Source organism: Callorhinus ursinus, unplaced genomic scaffold (genome assembly GCF_003265705.2).
Source record: "Callorhinus ursinus isolate GAN/ISIS: 27379988/994484 unplaced genomic scaffold, GSC_fseal_2.0 scaffold30, whole genome shotgun sequence".
Taxonomy (NCBI): Eukaryota; Metazoa; Chordata; class Mammalia; order Carnivora; family Otariidae; genus Callorhinus; species Callorhinus ursinus.
In genome coordinates, this window is record NW_027397092.1 from 19554084 (window position 1) to 19571816 (window position 17733).

Here is a 17733-nt window from a genome sequence, read left to right on the forward strand (position 1 = left end):
TTGAGGGCCTGAAAGGAGCCAGGCTTCTGTGACATGCCAAGAAAGGCCCAGGGCCTCATCTGCTCTGCCTTATATCTGGACCCCGTCTTAGGCTGTCAGCAGTCAGCAGGCCTTTCTGACTTCTGCTCCACAGCCTTCCCCACTTAAGGTCCACTGAGTGGTGGCTGTCTACCAGGCCTATGCCAGGTGCTGCAGGTTTACAGAATAAGACAGCACCCTGTTCTCAGGAAGACAGACTAACCTTCAGAGGGTGGTAGCCGTGATATGGATATGCCCGAGATATTCTGGAAACACACCGGGGAGAGAGCAGATCCAGTGTGGAGTGGGATGGTGAGTGCTTCATGGAAGGCGTGTCAGGAGAAGGTGGGGGCTGAGCTGAGTCTCAAAGAAATCAGGTACAGGGGTTAGCCAGGGAAGCAGAGGAGAGGGCGTTTGTAGTAGGAGAACACGCGTGCACAGTTGCACACAGAAAGCAGGTGGGGTTTGGAGGGCACACAGCCCAGCTGGGGCTCCAGTCTAAGGGGAGACGGTAGGAAGTAAGAAGTGGAAAGGCCACCAGACCCAGGGCCGCAGATCCTCGCATGCCGAGCTGGGGTGTTGGAATTATGCTCAAGGCCATGGGGAGTCATGGGAGGGCCCTCAGCAGAGGAAGGCTGGAGCAGATGCAAGGTTTCAGAAGCTCACTGTGGCAGTGGCTGGAGGCTAGACAGGGGATGGGGCAGAGCGTCTCTGTCACCCTGATGCAGGCAGGCAGTGGTACAGACCTGAGCTCAGCCATAGAGAGGTCAGAGAGGGTGGGCGTCAGGGCCACGGAGGAGATGGCTGATGGCATGAGGCCTGGAGCAGAGAGAGGAATCAGACCACACCCAGGGTCTGGCTTGGGTGACTGGCTGGGTGGGGAAAGAGGAATACTTTGGGAGTTACAGAGTTCAAGGGACGTGTCACATTACAGATGACGTGGGGCCTCTCAGGTGGCGGTGTTGAGTAAAGAAAGGTGTGTGAGGTCTGAGTGGGAGATGGGATGTGGTGCTTGTGAGCAGAGAGGCGTGGGCGTGGTTGGGACAGGGGGGCCGTGAGGGCCCTGAGAAACCTGGCACGGAAGGCCACACGGGGGAGGAAGCACCGAGGAGGGAGAGCGGAATAGCAGAGAAGGGGAGAAGAGCTGAGCGGGGGTGGGCTTCTAGAAGGCAGGGCCGCAGCTGCAGGCCATGGGGCAGGAGTCCGCTGACCCAGGACTTTGCTGCTCAGGCAAGGCCCGTGGGGAGGGAGGGCTTGGCTGGGAGAGCCTTGAGGAGAGGGAGCTGTGAGGCCGGAGAGAGACGCAGCGCCCCGGAGCCTGAGGCCTGGAGGCCTTCCCTGACAGCTGCCTGGCACACGGCTCCCTCCCCAGGCTCTCATCGTAGCCTCCCTGTGGGCAACCCAAACCGCCTCCTCTCTTTCAGCTCCCAAGAGCAGAGACTGGCCCATAGTTGGGGCTCAGGGAAGTCGTCCCCTGAAAAGGCGAAGGAGAGGTGGGAAGTGGGCCGCTGGTGGTCAGAGTTTAGCAGCCCATCCCACGTGCGTACCCCACGGCAGCGGGAAGTGTTCCAGGAGGGTACCTCTCGGAAAGAGTTGAGGGAGAAAGGAAATGGGGATTTTTCTGGCCCTAACAACCCAGGGAGCTGACCCCTCTGTGCCTCAGTTTCCCTACCCGCTCCCTCCCAAGGGTAGAATATAAATGTGCATGGCAGCATTCCAAATGCTCCCAAGCAGGGAAGCCGGGAGTCGGCCACAGACCAGACCTCCCTCCCCAGAGTGAGCATTCTGCCAGGTCCCCCAGCCTAGTGGTCTGGGATGCTCCAGGACTGCCCCTTGACTGCCACTAGACCTGTGTCCTCCCCCTGCCTGTCGGGTGAGGTGCCTCATGCGCAGATTGGTGGCACACATTTGGGAATGGAGCACAGTGGTGTATTCTGGAAAGGAGCCCACACCTTCCATTCTGCTGCACTCATTAGCAGTTTAAGCAGTAGCTCTCGGGGCCACTGCCTGCCAACTCAGGACCTTCCAGTTACTGCTGACACGGGACTGAGGAATGACAATCGGCCTGGGGGTCCTCCAAGAGAGCGGGCCTTCCCACCTGTTGACTTGCTCAGTGATGAACTCACAGAAGGGCCACTCTTGGGAGACCTTTCATTGCTTAGAACTGTCCCAGCACATACCCCAGACCTGGTAGGTGGGGCACAGCTTGGGGGTCAGTGCTGATGGTGAGCCCCGACTCCTCAGCAGGCTTCTAGGCCCTTCTCAGCAAGCCCCAGTGGTCAGACTTCGTCTTGCTTTGGAAGGAGATGGCCTGGGTGAGCTGATATGGACGTGTCAGCGGGAGAGAGCAGGCCCAGCAGAGGCCCCTTCTTCTAGACCATACCCTCACGATGTGGGGGTGCCAAGGCTGGTGTCCCGCTGGAAATTAGCATCAAATCACCTTCCTTCTTGGAAGGAGGTCAGGGAACTCCCATTGCGCCAAAAGCACCTCCACACAGCCACGCCATGTGCCCCAGTGAGCGTGGACCTCTGGCTGGGTCCTGGCTGGGTACAGAGCCTACCTACAAAGAGGATATCTGAGGGACAGAGCACTACCCCTCGGCCTCCCTGGGTGTCCCAGGGCAGACAGTGTAGGCTGAGCCTGGATCTGAGGGGAGCTAGGCCCCTGGAAAGCTGTACCTGAAAATTAGACATGACCCTGAATGTCCAGCTGCTTGCTTGCTTGGGTGCTGAGTGGGAAATGACGGGGATGGCAGTTAGCATCAGCTCCCAGGGCTGGGAGACGGAAGAGAAGGCCCACAGCTGATTGGAATCAGTGCTGTCAGAGCGGTGTCAGGTGAACACAGGGTCCCACTGGGGAAACCATCGGTAGGGCACATATTTATGTTATGTAAGTGTGGGGTCTAGCTGGGCAAGTCTGAAACCTGGAGCACAGGCTGCAAGGCTGGAGATATCCAGGCAGGAGTTGGCGCTGCATTCCACAGGCAAAATTTTTTTTCCCTGGGGGAAGCCTCCATTTTGCTCTTTTAAAAAATTTTTTTAATTCTTAAAATTTTTTTTAATTTTATTTTTTGAGAGAACGTGCATCAGCGAGAGAGAACAAGCAAGGGGGAGCAGCAGAGGCAGAGGGAGAAGCAGACTCCCCACTGAGCAGGGAGCCTGATGTGGGGCTCGATCTCAGGCCCCTGAAATCATGGCCTGAGCCAAAGGCAGCAACTTAACTGACTGAGCCACCCAGGCGCTCCTAATTTTTTTTTTTTTAAGTATTTTTAAGTAACCTCTCCACCCAACAGGGGGCTCAAACTCAAGACCCGAGATCAAGAGTCGCATGCTCTTCCCCCTGAGCCAGGCAGGTGTCCCTCCGTTTTGCTCTTTCGGCCTTTCAGCGGATTGGGTGGGACCCACTCAGGAGATCAAGGATAAGCTCCCATACTTAAAGTCACCTGGTTTGGGCTGTGAACCGTATCTATAGAAATACCTTCTCAGCAACACCTAGGTTAGTGTTTGATGGAATCACTGGTACTGTCGCACCGCCGAGTGGACACACAGACCTGACCCGCGGCGGGGCTGATAGGAACGGCTGCTCATAGCCGCTATGCGGAGGAAGTGGAACCCTGCACAGCGCCCCGGGCACAGACTCTGGCCTGAAGACCTCCAGAGAGCGAGTATTCATTTAGAGCTGACTTGGAGTCTACCTTTGGGCTAGGGGCTTTCCGCACACTCCGAGTTATTCTTGGATTGGGTTCTGCAGCCTGGGGCTAGCCAGAGAAGCATGCAGGCTGTGGCCGAGAAAGAGTTCCTAACCTCCAAAAAGGACCTGCAAAACTGTGTGTCCTGTGTCTTTCATGGTCAAACTGTCTCCTAGCTTTCAATCAGCCCCTCGGAAAACGAGGGGCTTGTTGCCACGCTGTTCGCTGCGCCTTCAGTTAGCGTTCCTTCGGCGCTGTTTTATGATCCTATCACAGCGAGCTCTTGGTGTTTCTGATCCCGTTCTTGCCGACTCGGGATAAAGCCTCCCTTTCTACCTCTTGTGATGAACTTTGCAAAACTCTCCCTGACATCCCTTGCCGTGTCCCGGAGGAAATGTGGACAAGGCAGGGCCGGCATCTTTGCCTCAAGGCCTGGAGAGAGGGTGTGAGGTGGCCAGGCGTGGGCGCCGGGGCGGGGGGGGGGGGCGGCGAGGGAATGCGGCGCCCCGGGCCCCAGTGTCCCCGAGCGGCGCGGTGCGGCGCCTTTAAGGTCCGCTGGGGGCGTGCTAGCCGCGGCCGCGGGCGCTCGGAGAGGTGAGAGCGCGGCGGCTTGCGGGCCGGGCGGCGCGGAGACCCGGCTCGCGGTAGGAGCTGCGGCGCGCTCGAGGCTCCCACCTCCTTCCCCGACACGCGGGCCCGCGGGCCACACGCCGCTAACTCAGACTGGGCACCGACCCGGCTCCAGGAGCGCGGGGCGCCGCGGCTCCGACCATGGGCAGCTTTCAGCTGGACTACTTCGCGGCGGGCTGGATCGGAGGTGAGCCCAGCCCTGGATGGGAGGGAGCCTCCCGGGAGGTGAGTGTGCTCGCGGGAGGCGCCCGGGCGCGGGAGAAAAAGGGAGACCCGGCCGAGTTTACAGACCGTGCCGTGGTGGGTCTGGGAGCCCCGCACCCGTGCGCCTCCACCACGCGCGCAGCGTGCGCGCCGCCTGCCACCGGAGTGCCCCGCTGCCCCTCGCCCGCTGGCCGGCCAGCGTCGCGGGTTCCCCCGGAGCTGCGGCTTTGCCTCCGAGGGAGGACCCGGCGAACTGGCCCTGGTAACTATTAAACCGGCCGTCGAAGCCAACAGCCAATGGAGCGCCCAGGCACGCACACACCCTTCAGAGCCCGGCTGTGCGCCTGAGTGTGGGGACGCGGCTGCAAGAACTTGTGGGTGAGGGTGACGACTGTCCAGGGGGAAGGATGGGGAGCCCGGCTTCGCGGTCAGGCCTGCCCTAGGGGGCACCCTGGCTGGAGGGTGCGGGGCGCGCCGAGCTGGCAGCCCAGCGCCTGGCTGCAGGTGCCCATTGCCAGATAGGAGGAACCCTTCCTGTTTTCAGCCTTTATCGACTGTCACTTCTCCCCGCACTCTTGGACCCGCTCCCCCCTTGGGGCCGCTCCTGGAGCCGCTGTCTGCTGGGCCCGGGATGGGTCCGCTTGGGCAAGAGTTGCATCCATTTCCTTGCTTCTCTGATCTCTTTACAGTAGGTTTATTTCTCTACTTCTGTCAGCTACTGACAGGATGTGGGGAGGGTTTGAGAAGCACTAGCACGTACTGTAAAATATTATCTTTCTTTTGGCCACATCTAAGAGAATCATCAGAAAAGGGATGTTGGCAAATGCAACCCCTGCCTGAAGTCACAACCAAAAACAAAACCAAAAACTCGAGGTGCTGAGACAGAGGCTATAATTAGTATGTTTGTACCCCACCAAGTATTCTGGGAATGAAGACCAGATTTATAGGAAAATGAAAATGAAACAAATAAAAAGAGCAACAGACCAGATAGCATTCCAGGATCCCTTTCTGAGGGCTGCTCCCGCCTCTGTCCCCCAGCAGGTGGCTGCAGGGCTCCTGCTGCTGGCTGTCATGAGCAGAGGAGGTCCCTTTCACCATAAGCAGTTATTTTGCACAGGCTTTCTAGACCTTCCTCTCCTAACTTTACCATGGCGGGGGGGGGGGGTAGTGTGCTGTACCCAGAGCCCCACTAGCCATGTTCAGGCCCTCTTTGGGCAACCATCAGCCATTCTGGGGGAGAGCCTTCCCTACTTAAGGCTGTCCCCTTACGTAGCCAGACCAACTTCAGTAGGGCTGTCCCTGGCTGGGTTTGAGGGTAAGGCTGTCTGAGTAACTGCAGGTCTCTGATGACTCCGGGGCCCTCCCCAAGTCACACAGTAAGTAGTGGATTGTCCTTTATTCTACGATCGTCCTCATTTTGTTCATGTTAACATTTTGTTGTTGTCTTTTGGTTTGGGAGTTTTCTTGCTTCCATGAAGTGAGGATGAGTGTCGTAACTGAATACTCAGTTGGTAGCAAGTGCTGTTGAAGTGCCACAGGTATTTTTAAAACAACTTCACTGAGGCTATTTTATGCATCATAAGATATACCCATTTCAAGTATACAATTCGGTAATTTTTAGCAACCTTACCAGTGTTTCAGCTATTTCCATAAATTTGTTCTAGCACATTTTCTTCCCCAGTAAGATCCTTCATGCCCATTCACAGTTAAATTCCATCTCCTCCTCCTCCCTCTGGGCAAACATGAATCTACTTTCTGGCTCTATAAATTAACCTTGGTCTCATGTCTATTGATGTATATTTCTTTGTAGCCCCAGGGAGATAGCTACAATTATTACATCCTCATGTTACGGATGAGGAACTGGGTACACAGAGACATTCAGTGACTTGCTCAAGGCCATGCATCGAGCTTGAGCCTTGGGATTCCAACCCAGACAGCCTGGTTCCAGGGTTGTCTTAACCCTTGTACTCATCTCTAGGTGTTTTCTTAATGAACTTGCAGAATAAAATTCCACCATGACATCGTTTACATTTTGTTTGAAGTTTTACTGGTCTGTGAGGTCCTCAGGTCTGGAAACCACTGACCTGTTTGTCCCATTTCTGATCTTTGCATTTCCTGCTTTCAAATATGTGGGCTAATGAGTGACCAGGGAGATAAACACCCAAGGTGAGCTCCGAGGCTGCTTCCATGGACTAAGGGATGCCCACAATGAAGGAAGCTCTCACTAGTGAGCAAGCAACTAGAGTCTGGGGACCAGAAGTCCTTTTTTCCCCTGCTGGGAGGGGCTCCTACAGAGTGAATACTCCAGCTTCCCTCTGGCGAAGTCAGAAAGTCACCTTTCTGCCTCTGCCCACTTCCATGGGAAGGAGGGGCTGAGAAGGGTCTGGTGGTTCTAGATGGAACACATGCCTGTTCTGGGGTTAGCTGGTTCCTCTGCCCCTCTCTCTACTGTCTCATATTCCAGGACTGCCTTACCTGGTTAAATCACCCATGCTAGCAGAGATGCTTCATTCCTCATCAGGGTGGCAGGGAATTTATTGTAGAGGATTTGTTCCTGTTTCAACCTCGGAGTCACCAACTTCAACAACAAGGTCTTCTTCATCGACATGACTTCAGGGCAGTCTTGCTTCCCACCAAAGCTGTTTGGGCCTTGTGACTCTGTGTGTGGATGGGTATTTTTCTGTGAGAGGAAAAATCCAGAGTATCATCACCATGTCAGAGAGGCCTTCTTTAAAAAAACAAAAACAAAAAACAAACAAATAATAAAAAAAACCCCTAAAACTGGATAGTGACAGCATCTCTTTTTGAACAGCCTATAAGAGCCAGGGCTTTGCTGGTACTTGACCTTCATTAGCTCATTTCATTCTTACAATGGAACTGCGAGGTAGGTGCTAATATGACTCCCACCTACACCTGCTAAAAGTGAGGTCTAGAAAAAGTGAAGTAACCTATAAGTAACCGAAAAGTTTCTGCGTTTTCTCTTCACACCTTCCCCCCTTTTCTTTGAGGCAAATATCACATAACCTAGAAATAACCATTTTCAAGCATCCAATTCAGTGGCATTTAGTGCATTCATGGTGTTGTGCATCTGTCAGCTCTGTCTAGTTCCAAATTTTCCTCATGCCCAAAGAAGTCCCTGGATCCATCAAGCAGTCACTCCCGTTTCCCCTTCCCCCAAGCCCTGACAACCCTTAATGGTTATCAGGTTTCTGTCTCCGTGGATTTGCCTGTTCTGGATAATTTGAGTAGATGGAATGAGACACAATGGGACCCTTCTGTGTCTAGCCTCTTGCACCTAGTGTACCATTCTCAACCTTCATCCACACTGCAGCATGCTTCGGCACTTCGGGATCCCCATTGATGTCCAACAAGATTCATCACAGGGATTTACCACATGGCATTTACCCGCTCACGCACTGATGGACATTTGGGCTGTTTCCACCTTTTGGCCGTTGCGAATAGTGCTGCCGCGAATATACGTGTTCAGGTACTTGTTCCAGTGCCTGTGGTCTGCTCTTTTAGGTCTCTATCTAGGAGTGGAATTGCTGGGTTGTATGGTGATTCTTTGTTTCACTTCTTGAAGAAATGACAAACCATTACCACAGTGGCTGCAACATTATACATTCCCACCAGCAACATACAAGAGTTCCAGGCTCTCCATATCATTGCCAACACTTACTGTTTTCCTTTAAAACAAAACAACAACAACAACAAACAATTATAGTCATCCTAGTGGGTATGAAGGGGAATCTCCCTGTGATGTTGATTTGCCTTTCCCTAATGACTAATGGTGTTAGGCATGTTTTCATGTACACATTGGCCATGTGTATATTTTCTTTGGAGAAATGTCTCTTCATGTCCTTTGCTCATAAAAAAAAAAATTGTGGGGGAGTCACCTGCATACCTTAGTCGGTGGAATGTGTGACTCTTGATCTCAGGGTTGTGAGTTCAAGCCTCCTGTTGGGCGTGGAGCCTACTTAAAAAAAATACTTTTTTAGTTTTAAGTATTTCTTATAAATTCTGGATACTAGACCCTTATCACCTATATGATTTGCAGATATTTCTCCCCATTCCATAGGTTGTCTTCACTTCTTGATAGTGTCCTTTGCTGCACACAAGTTTTTAATCGGTATGACACACAGTTTATTTTTTCTTTTGTGACTTGTGCTTTTGGTTTCATATCTAAGGATCTCTTGCCATTCTAGGATCAAGAAGTTTTCCCCTGTGTTTTAGTAAATGATTTTTATAGTTTCAGTGTTTCCATTAAGGTCTTTGGTCAATTTTGAGTTCATTTTTGTATATGATATGAGGGTGGGGTCTAACGTCATTCTTAGGCATGCAGATACGCAGTTGTGCCAGCGCCTTCACTGTCCTTTTTTGGGGGTGCTTGTTTCTAGAGGCAGAGCCTAGGTTTTACTTCATTTTCTCTGCCTTCCCCAGTGCCTGGGCTGGTGCCCAGCACATTGCCGGGGGGGTGAGAGGGCTCTGGGAACTGGGCATTGACTGAACGAGTAGATGTGAGTGCCCGAGCCGTCTGTCTTATCCCAGGAGCCAGCAGGTGCACGTGAGGAGTCCAGGGGCTCAGTGACCAGGTCTTCTTCTTTGATCAACAGGTGCAGCCAGCGTCATCGTCGGCCACCCTCTAGACACGGTCAAGGTACTGCGGCCATGTTTGCCATTACCTCTTGGAAAGCGGCCTGGAGTGAGTCTGCCTCCAGCAATATGTCTGCTGTTTCTGATCCCAAGACAGTTTCCAGCCCAGGGCCAAGGCTCTGTGCCAACCCCGGAGGGTGGGGGGCCGGAGGACTGGTTTGGAATCATCCCTCTCTCCTCTCGTTACTTGGCAGCAATTTTGTTTTTGTGAATGCCGGATTTCTGCCTCCAGGTTCTCAGGGGCTGTGGGGGAGGGCCAGGCAATGGTACGGCTCCCCTGCCAGTCTCGGCAACTGAGGGGCCGGGAAAGGCTTCCAGTGTGAGGTGGCATCTGAGTCCAGAATTTAAGGTTGGGTTTCAGGTGATGAGAAAAGATGTTCCAGGCTCAGAGAGCAGCAAGAGCTAAGGCACCGAGGTGGGGACCCTGCGTGGGGGTCACGCTTGGGAAAAGCCAGCATGGCCGGTTTGGCTGATGCATCAGGTTTCAGCAGCTGTAGAGCAGAATCCAGGAAAGGTGGGTCAGCACTCAACCCTGGGAGGCCTTCACTGTCCGATTAGGACTGCGGACTTGGGTTGGGAATGGGAAGCCATTATAACTCTGGGAAGTGCAGGAGGTATGAGGACTCAACAGGGCCATCTGGCAAGGGGGGGGGGGATCATCCACGCCCCTTGTTCTACAGATGGAGAAACTGGCCCAGGGAGGGGAAGGGGCTTGCCTGAGGTCATGCCAGGTGTTAAAGCATTGAGGAGTGAGTGAGTGAGGAGCTCTACAAAAGGACATTCTTTGACTCCACGCCCATCCCCGCCCCCTGTCCCCAGGAGTGAGCAGGACTACAGAGCCATACCCTGGGAGCACTGTTGGTCGCAAATAGTGCCTTCTCACCCCTGACTTGCACATTCCTATCTAAAGCTTTGCCTGGATCGTGCACTAAGAGGAACTGCTCAGGCTTTTCCCAAGTGGCTGCTACAGTCACTTTCCCCCTGTCTTCTTCCCGGTATGACAGTGGGCCCTCCTAGGGCAGAGCCCAGGCCTGCTTTCTTCTTGATGGGGGATCAGCCTATTTGTCTTAGATAGCTTAAGATCTTTCCTGGCTCTTTGTGTCACCCATATGGGCCCTGCCTTTTGCTCATACATCAAACGCATACCAGACACTTTCTGTGTGTAGACGGTATGGGGATAGCAAGGCATCAGTAGTAGGCAAAGCAAATCCAATCCCTGCCCCTGTGGGCCTTCCAGCTATATTCCCGGCACAGGCAACCTCTGTGTCTCCCTGGTTAGAACATCCTTCCCTTCCCCCCAGCTTGGCCAGGGGCTGGTGGAGCTTGTTGGAGGTTCCCCCTCCCTGCACGGGCAGGTCTGGCTGCCTGAAAAGGCTGGAGTGCTCCTCCTGCTGTCCACTCTGCCCCTTGAGCCTCTGAGAGAGCCCTTCCTGATGCATCAAATCCAGTCTCTGCCCAGCCTGAGAAACTCCTCGCTCAGGGTACCAGCCTGGTGATGCCAGCCTTCACGGCTGGCCATGGCTCAGGGCCCTTGCTACTCCCCAAAACATGCTCCTTCCTTCCTTTCTTCTGGCTGACATTTTCTCTGGAGTCCCTACCTGAGAAAGGTCCAGGCAAGAGCTTTAGGGTCGGAATAATCTGGAGTGCGGTCTCAGCCTGCCTACCTACTCTCCTGTGACCAGGATGCAGCACTTTACCTCCCCAAGCCTTGCTCTCCTCATCTGAAAAATGGGCAAAGAGCACCTCCCAGCAGGGCTGCTCTGAAGATTGTCCCTGAGGCACTGAGCATAGAGTCATGAGTGAGCCGTTCCTATCCTGATGAACACACATGCTTGTGTGTTGTAGGTGACTTGGGACTTGTCCAAGGTCCCAGGCCTTGCCTCGTAAAGAGCCAAGCTAAAAGCACCTGGGCTGCTAACCCAGGTCAGAGGCTCCTTCCCTGCCCGTGGCTGTCCCATCACTGGTGGGAGAGCCAGCCCCTGGCTGCTTGGTGGCCGTGAAGCTGGGATCCGGATTCTCACCTGACTCTCTGCCCAGATGGTGCATTTCAGGTATATGCCTGATGCAGTGTGAGTAGGGTTTCCTGATCAGGACTCAGCTGCCTTTAGACCAGCTAGCGAACTGTAAGAGCATAGATAGGCATTGTGGTAAGCTGCTAAATTTGTCGTAATTTGTTACAGCAGCAATAGGACAACTAATACAAGAAGTCAGCTTTCTCCATCTGTAAAATGGGGACAGTATCCAGGCCCAGCGGCATTTGTGGGATTCCATGAGATAAGTTCTAGAAGAGGCCCAGTACTTCCCAAGGAAGGCAATTGCCGCACACTAAATTCCAGCCCCTGTTGTAAGGAGGCCCTGGAGGCATGTGCTGTGTGGCTGGCCTCCGTGGCAGTGTCCTCAAGTGTCCAGCATGGCTGGATGGCCGTTGCTCCATGGTTTTGGAACTCTTCTGTGATCTGGGATTGACTCCTGGGTTGAGTTTCCTCATGTACGGTTTGCTTGACTCGGGCACTGGAGTTTTTCAGTGGAACTTGATCCTTCTTGGGGCCTCAACCTGTGGATTCAGTCCCCAGAGGTAGCCCTGTCAGCGCTGGGGCCAGTGGAGAGAGCATTCACCCCCACGCCAGCCTTAAATGGGGGAAGAGAGGGAGGCCTGTGCCCATGTCCCTTCGCCTATAATCTTGTCTAGGTTGGGGATACCCCACCCCAAGGTAGAGCTCTGTGGGTCTGCTCCACCGTGAAAGCCCGCTTCTCATCCTGCTGCGCCTTCCCCTGTGTCTTCACCTCTAGGCAATTAAATACTGCAGTTTCCCTCAAGCAGCCCACACTTCTGACCCCCGGGTCTGTTTTTCCCCAAGGTACTTGTCATCATCAGACATAAATATTTGCTTGGGAATTGCCTTTTATTGACTTTTTTTTCCCCATCCCCACTTGGTTCTAAGTTCCACAAGGCCAGGAAGCTGATTTCCTCTACTGCTGAATCTCCTGAGTGGAACAGGGGTGGTTGGAAAACAGGCCTTCAATCATATAGGTTGAATGAGTCAACCATTATAGCTCTTTGATTATGAAAGTAACACTTAGAAAACATACGATACCCATATGACCTCGCTGATATGAGGAATTTTTAACCTCAGGAAACAAACTGAGGGTTGCTGGAGTGGTGGGGGGTGGGAGGGATGGGGTGCCTGGGTGACAGACATTGGGGAGGGTATGTGCTATGGTGAGCGCTGTGAAGTGTGCAAGACTGTTGAATCACAGATCTGTACTTCTGAAACAAATAATGCAACATATGTTAAGAAAAAAGAAAAAGAAGAAGATAGCAGGAGGGGAAGAATGAAGGGGAGTAAGTCGGAGGGGGAGACGAACCATGAGAGACGATGGACTCTGAGAAACAAACTGAGGGTTCTAGAGGGGAGGGGGTGGGGGATGGGTTAGCCCGGTGATGGGTATTAAGGAGGGCACGTTCTGCGTGGAGCACTGGGTGTTATGCGCAAACAATGAATCATGGAACACTACATCCAAAACTAATGATGTATGGTGATTAACATAACAATAAAAAATAAAAAAAATAGAAAACATACGATACCATTTACCTATCATGCTTGTGAGAGTGCTACAGATTTCCCATGGCTATCTGGGTCTCTAACCCTGTTGAGATGAATGCCTATGAAGCTCTTAGCCACGCTATTAGCCGAGGTGGTTAGCTTGGGGTTGGGAGTCAGGGAGGGAGAATGTGGAATTTTTTTATTCAGAAAATTTATTCTCATCTTAGTTGTGTACTTAAAATTATTTTTAAATTATGTAAATTGAAAATAATGAAAGTAACCCGTCTGTCATAGGAAAGTTGGAAATGAAACGCCATTCAGTGTAGAAAAACATCGCCCGTGATTTTCACCTCAGAGACCAACACTTTTATGATGTGTGTTCTGCCAGAGTCTTCGCTACTTGTCTACACACTGAGCTCAGGCTGTTGGTGTGATGTGTTAGTCTGCACCCTGGGTCTTAGTTCTCATGGGACCCTGGGTTCTGGGGGGTAGTGTCCAGTCACCCCTTCTGTGGTTCTCAGAGTTTCTTCTTACCAGGCTCGAGGGGGGGCCCTGGCACTTTTGTGAGGCTCCTCAGACCCTCTGTGGCTGTCTGCCCTCTGTCACCAGAGCCAGCCTCCCTTAGGGGACACCATGTCTTCCCCTCCAGCCCCTCTTTTAGCCAGTGCAAAGGGGACGTATGCCAGGGCCATGCTCAGCATGGGGACAAGAAGGAAATATGAGACAGCCCTGCCATAGAGGGGGGGCCCAAATCCAAAGTAAACAGACAGAGAGATAATGCCGTTGCAACACTGAAGCTCAGCCCCCAAAGATAAGCAGGACCTGGAGGAAGAGCCTTCTGGGGAAAGGAAGAGCCCGTGGAGAGTTCAGGCAGGAGGGGGGAGGGAGAAGGTGAGGCCAGGGACCGGGGCTTGTGCCACGCGGTAGGCACAGAGGGCAGGGGCATGCAGGGAGGGGCACACAGGGGTGAGAGGCAGGCTCAGTGTCTACCCAGGCCTCTCTGACACTGGTAGAGAGTGTGGGGTTTACTCTGAGTCTGATGGGAAGACACCAGTGAGCTGTAAAGAGCGACTCGCTGCTGTCAGAAATGATCAGTATGACTGTTGTGTAGACGCAGGCCAGGGACTGAGAGGGAAGCCGGAGGCCAGTGGTGAAACCAGCCCCCTGTCCAGGTGAGAGATGAAGGGGCTCTGGAGCCACGAAGGGAATTCTTAGGATGGCAGAGTGATGGGCAGTGGATGGGGCAGAGCCCCGGAGTAGTGCTTGTACTCAAGAGGCAGGGATCACATGTCCCCCAACAAGCATCATTTTTGAACAACAAATGGACTTTTGTTCTTCTCTCAGACCAAGAAGACTTCTGCTGCACTCAGCAAGGCCGGAATGGGACGTTGAAGGAGGCAGTGTGGGCAGCGGACAGAGCACCCGCCTGGAGGGGACAGAAACCCAGCCCTCCTTACTGGCTGGGTCACTTTGGGCAGGGCCTTCCCCTCCCTGGGCCTCAGTGCCACAAGCCTAGTATCTCTGGGGCAGTGGGGGTGTGAATCATCTCGGTCTGGGCCCTCACCTCCTTGCATCTCTCCGCAGACTCGCCTGCAGGCCGGCGTCAACTATGGGAACACCCTCAGCTGCATCCGCGCGGTGTATAGGAGGGAGAGTGTAAGTGCCTCTGGGGTGGGGGCTGGAGCAGTACCCCTCAGGGACTCCTGCAGACAGCTCGAAGCCTGCCCAGGGCCTGGGCACCGTGGCCATAGCCCCAACGCCAGCCCGTCAGGCCGGAGGCCTGTTCATTTCTGCTCATCACATTTGGCTCGGTTTTGCCTCCTTTCTCCTCATCTCACACCACACCTCAAATATTGTGTGTCACCTAAACTTAACCCTGCCATCTTGTGCACGGTTATTGGGGGAAAAAACTGATTTTGTGGAACCTCCCTGGAGAAATTCGGAGGAATTTAGAATCACAGAGTGGGAAAATTCCTGCAGAAACAAGGGGACCTGTCAGTTTTCACAGCCAGGGGCGAGGATGGTAAACCGTGTGCTCACAGGCTTCCCTTCATCTGGGGTGGCTTTGAGCCAGGCACTTGGGATTCCAGATGCCCAGAGCTGGCTTGTCCCTCAGGTTGCTGGAAACCAGGGGACTCAAGGTTTTCCTTTCCAAAGAGGAAAACCCAAATAATATTTTGTGGAAAATGTATCAGGTGCCCTTCTTAAGAATGAGCATGTGCTGTCAGAAGACTTTCTAAGGCCCTGCCTTGGGGAATTTAAAATACATTTTCTAATTAACGATGAAATGACTTGATGATTTAAAGGAATGGTCAGTAGCAGCCCTGGGCTTTCCCTTGAGTCCCTGGAAATGTGGCCCCGTTGTCGACCACCGTCTGCACAGCCTCCTAGCGGGTGCCCCGGGGGTTCAGGAGCCTCCTGCCTGCGCCTGGACTTTTTCCTCAGAGGCGTGTTTTGTGTCAGGGCGTTGCTTGACCTCTCTTGCTGGGCTGCTTTACAATGGACTGCAAACTTGGTTCAAGCTGTTCAGGGTGATGTGTGATTCCCCAGTTCCCTGAGAGGTGGCCATTGATTCTCCTTTTTGGCACACACTGTCCACAGTGCCTGCCAGCCACAGTCCCAACCCCGGGGCGTTTTGTGGGGACTGTGGGCATTCCTTGGAGACACAGCCCCTCAGGGCTAAGTGATGTCCTCACGTTATCTGAGGGAGCTTGTTTTGGAAGAAGAACCTCAGGTGGGGTGTGTGTGTGTGCATGTGTGGTATGCATGCACGTGTGTGTGAACGTGTGTGTATGTGTATCCCATCTCTGGCAAATAGGGTGCACACACCCAGGTCAGGATTAGCAGGTTTGTGTGCAGCCTGGAGTTGGGACAACAGCTTCCTGGTACTTTCTCATTTTTGGCACAGGGCTGAAAGTTAGTGCTGCCCTGACTCCTCCAAGGGCCTGTGGAATATTCCAGGTCTCAGAGGAGTGTCTGTGATGTTCCGCTGAGAGTGCAGTGTGGAAAGGACCCTCTCCTCTCAGCCTCCAGAACTCTCTGCTGTGATCTCTGCTTATGTGTAGAAGAAGCCTCTTGGTGCTGCCCTTCTGGGAGCTCCCCTTCCCTTAGACCCTCAGCACACACTTAGCACGTTGAATTTTAATCACCTGTCAGTTTATCTGCCCCCCCCCCCCCCCCCCCCCCGCCGAGTGTGGGTTCAGTGAGGGCAGTGAGTATTTCGTTCTTACATTTGTCCGCCAGGGCCTGGCACATGGCAAGCACCTTAGAGAATGCTTTTGGTTGAGTGGCAAATGAGGAGGGTGTGGGGGGTGCCCGGTAAGTCCACTACCCACGAGGGCTCCATGCAGCCTGATATCTTTCCAGCCCAACAACACTGCCACTCTGGTGGCAAAAATGGGTTCCAGGCCCAGGGCACCCTGACTCAGGAAACAAAACTGCCTAGAGAAGCGGGTTGTGCCCCAGGCCAGAGTATGCCCTGCCCGGGAATGGAGAGCAACTCCTCACCCACCTAGTCCCTGCCATCAATCACCTCAGCATCCTTTTTTATTCTTGTCGCCGACATAATGATTTATTTTTCCCGTGGTGTCACCTCACCAGCCTGCAGGCTCCAAGAGGGCAGGGTCTGGGCCTAGGGCCACGCGGGGAGCCCGGCTCCTGGCCCGCAGACAGCTCTGGGCCCTCATGCTCCTGACCCCTGGTTTTCCCGCAGGTGTTCGGCTTCTTCAAGGGCATGTCTTTTCCCCTTGCCAGCATCGCTGTCTACAACTCAGTGGTGTTTGGGGTCTTCAGTAACACGCAGAGGTTCCTCAGCCAGCACCACGCCAGGGAGTCCGAGGCCAGAGGGTCCCACAGCCTGTCGGACCTTCTCCTGGCCAGCATGGTGGCCGGTGTGGTCTCTGTCGGCCTGGGGGCGCCCGTGGACCTCATCAAGATCCGGCTGCAGATGCAAACACAGCCATTTCAGGAAGGTAAGAGTAGGGGAGGGGGCCTGGCGTCTGGGCACCTGTGGCCCTTTCCTGGTCCACCAGATCTGGGATGTGGTTGCTAATCTCATTTTCATTGAGCGGAGCATCTGCATTGTCACGTAAGAGTCTGCAGTTAGCATTCTGATCTGTAGTAGACACTGTCATTAATTATCAGTTCCGTGCCCGGCGCCTGCTTAGAGCTCTGGGTACGTTCTCTTAGTTGGTCTTCCTAACAGTTCTGTAAGGCAGGTGCTGTTAAGGTTTCCGTCTTACAGAGGAGAAAGCTGAGGCCCCCAGAGGTGAAGACACTTAGGGCCACACAGGTACTGAATGACTGGTGGGTGAGGACCAGCGACATCATTAGCAGGGTCCAGCACAGAAGGAAAACGGGGGATTCCTTGTTCAAAATTTAAGAATTTTAGAAGAGCAACCTGGAACGTTAAATCAGGCCCGGGGCCCTGAGGGACTCACAGGTCTCAAAGCCACAGCTTTCCCCATCCGCAACACCAGGGAGTGTCGCCACGAGGCCTTGCCCCTGCACCCCCCGTGGCAGGGGGCCGGGGGTCACCCTTCTTCGCCTCCTTGACGTTCTGGTTTGAGCTTCATTTCTCAGTGTGCTAGACAGCCCTCCTGCACCATTTGCCGAGTCTGTTACTTCCTCCCGCCTGAGAAAGGAGTGTCTGTGTCTTTACTGCGCTCTGGATAAAGGAGGGTGGCAAGGATGGGAAGGCATTTGCTGTGCAGAGTAGAAAATACCAGCTCTCGAGGAAAGATGAGCTCAGGTCTTAGACAGATTTCAGTATCTCCAGGTTTGGTTCTTGGCTCTGATGCCACTCTTGTCTCCTCTGGCAAGAGACTGCTCCTGCCCGGGCCGCTGTCTCCTCCCTGCATAATGGAAGGGCTGGATTTGTGGTCCTTCCCGACACCCCAGATATCTGATCTGGGCTGACAGCTCTCCTGGATAAGACCCCTCTCCCTGGCAGCCTTCTGAGTGGCCTGCATGTGAGCCCTCTGCCACAGAGGCTG

The 17733-nt window shown here is 53.7% G+C and overlaps 1 protein-coding gene across 2 annotated transcripts in view; it reads left to right on the forward strand.

Moving 5' to 3' along the window:
* Positions 1-4298: 4298 nt before the first annotated feature.
* Positions 4299-17733, forward strand: part of SLC25A48 (solute carrier family 25 member 48) — a 38553-nt gene continuing 25118 nt past the window's right edge. The window contains exons 1-4 of one of the 2 annotated variants that reach the window (XM_025860996.2): positions 4299-4524; positions 9155-9198; positions 14324-14395; positions 16452-16710. In XM_025860996.2, the coding sequence (XP_025716781.1) occupies positions 4479-4524; positions 9155-9198; positions 14324-14395; positions 16452-16710 (421 nt within the window). In that variant the 5' untranslated portion in view covers positions 4299-4478. Of the gene's footprint in view, positions 4525-5841; positions 5918-9154; positions 9199-14323; positions 14396-16451; positions 16711-17733 lie in introns of those variants that run through there. The other variant, XM_073878517.1, reaches the window with a different exon arrangement.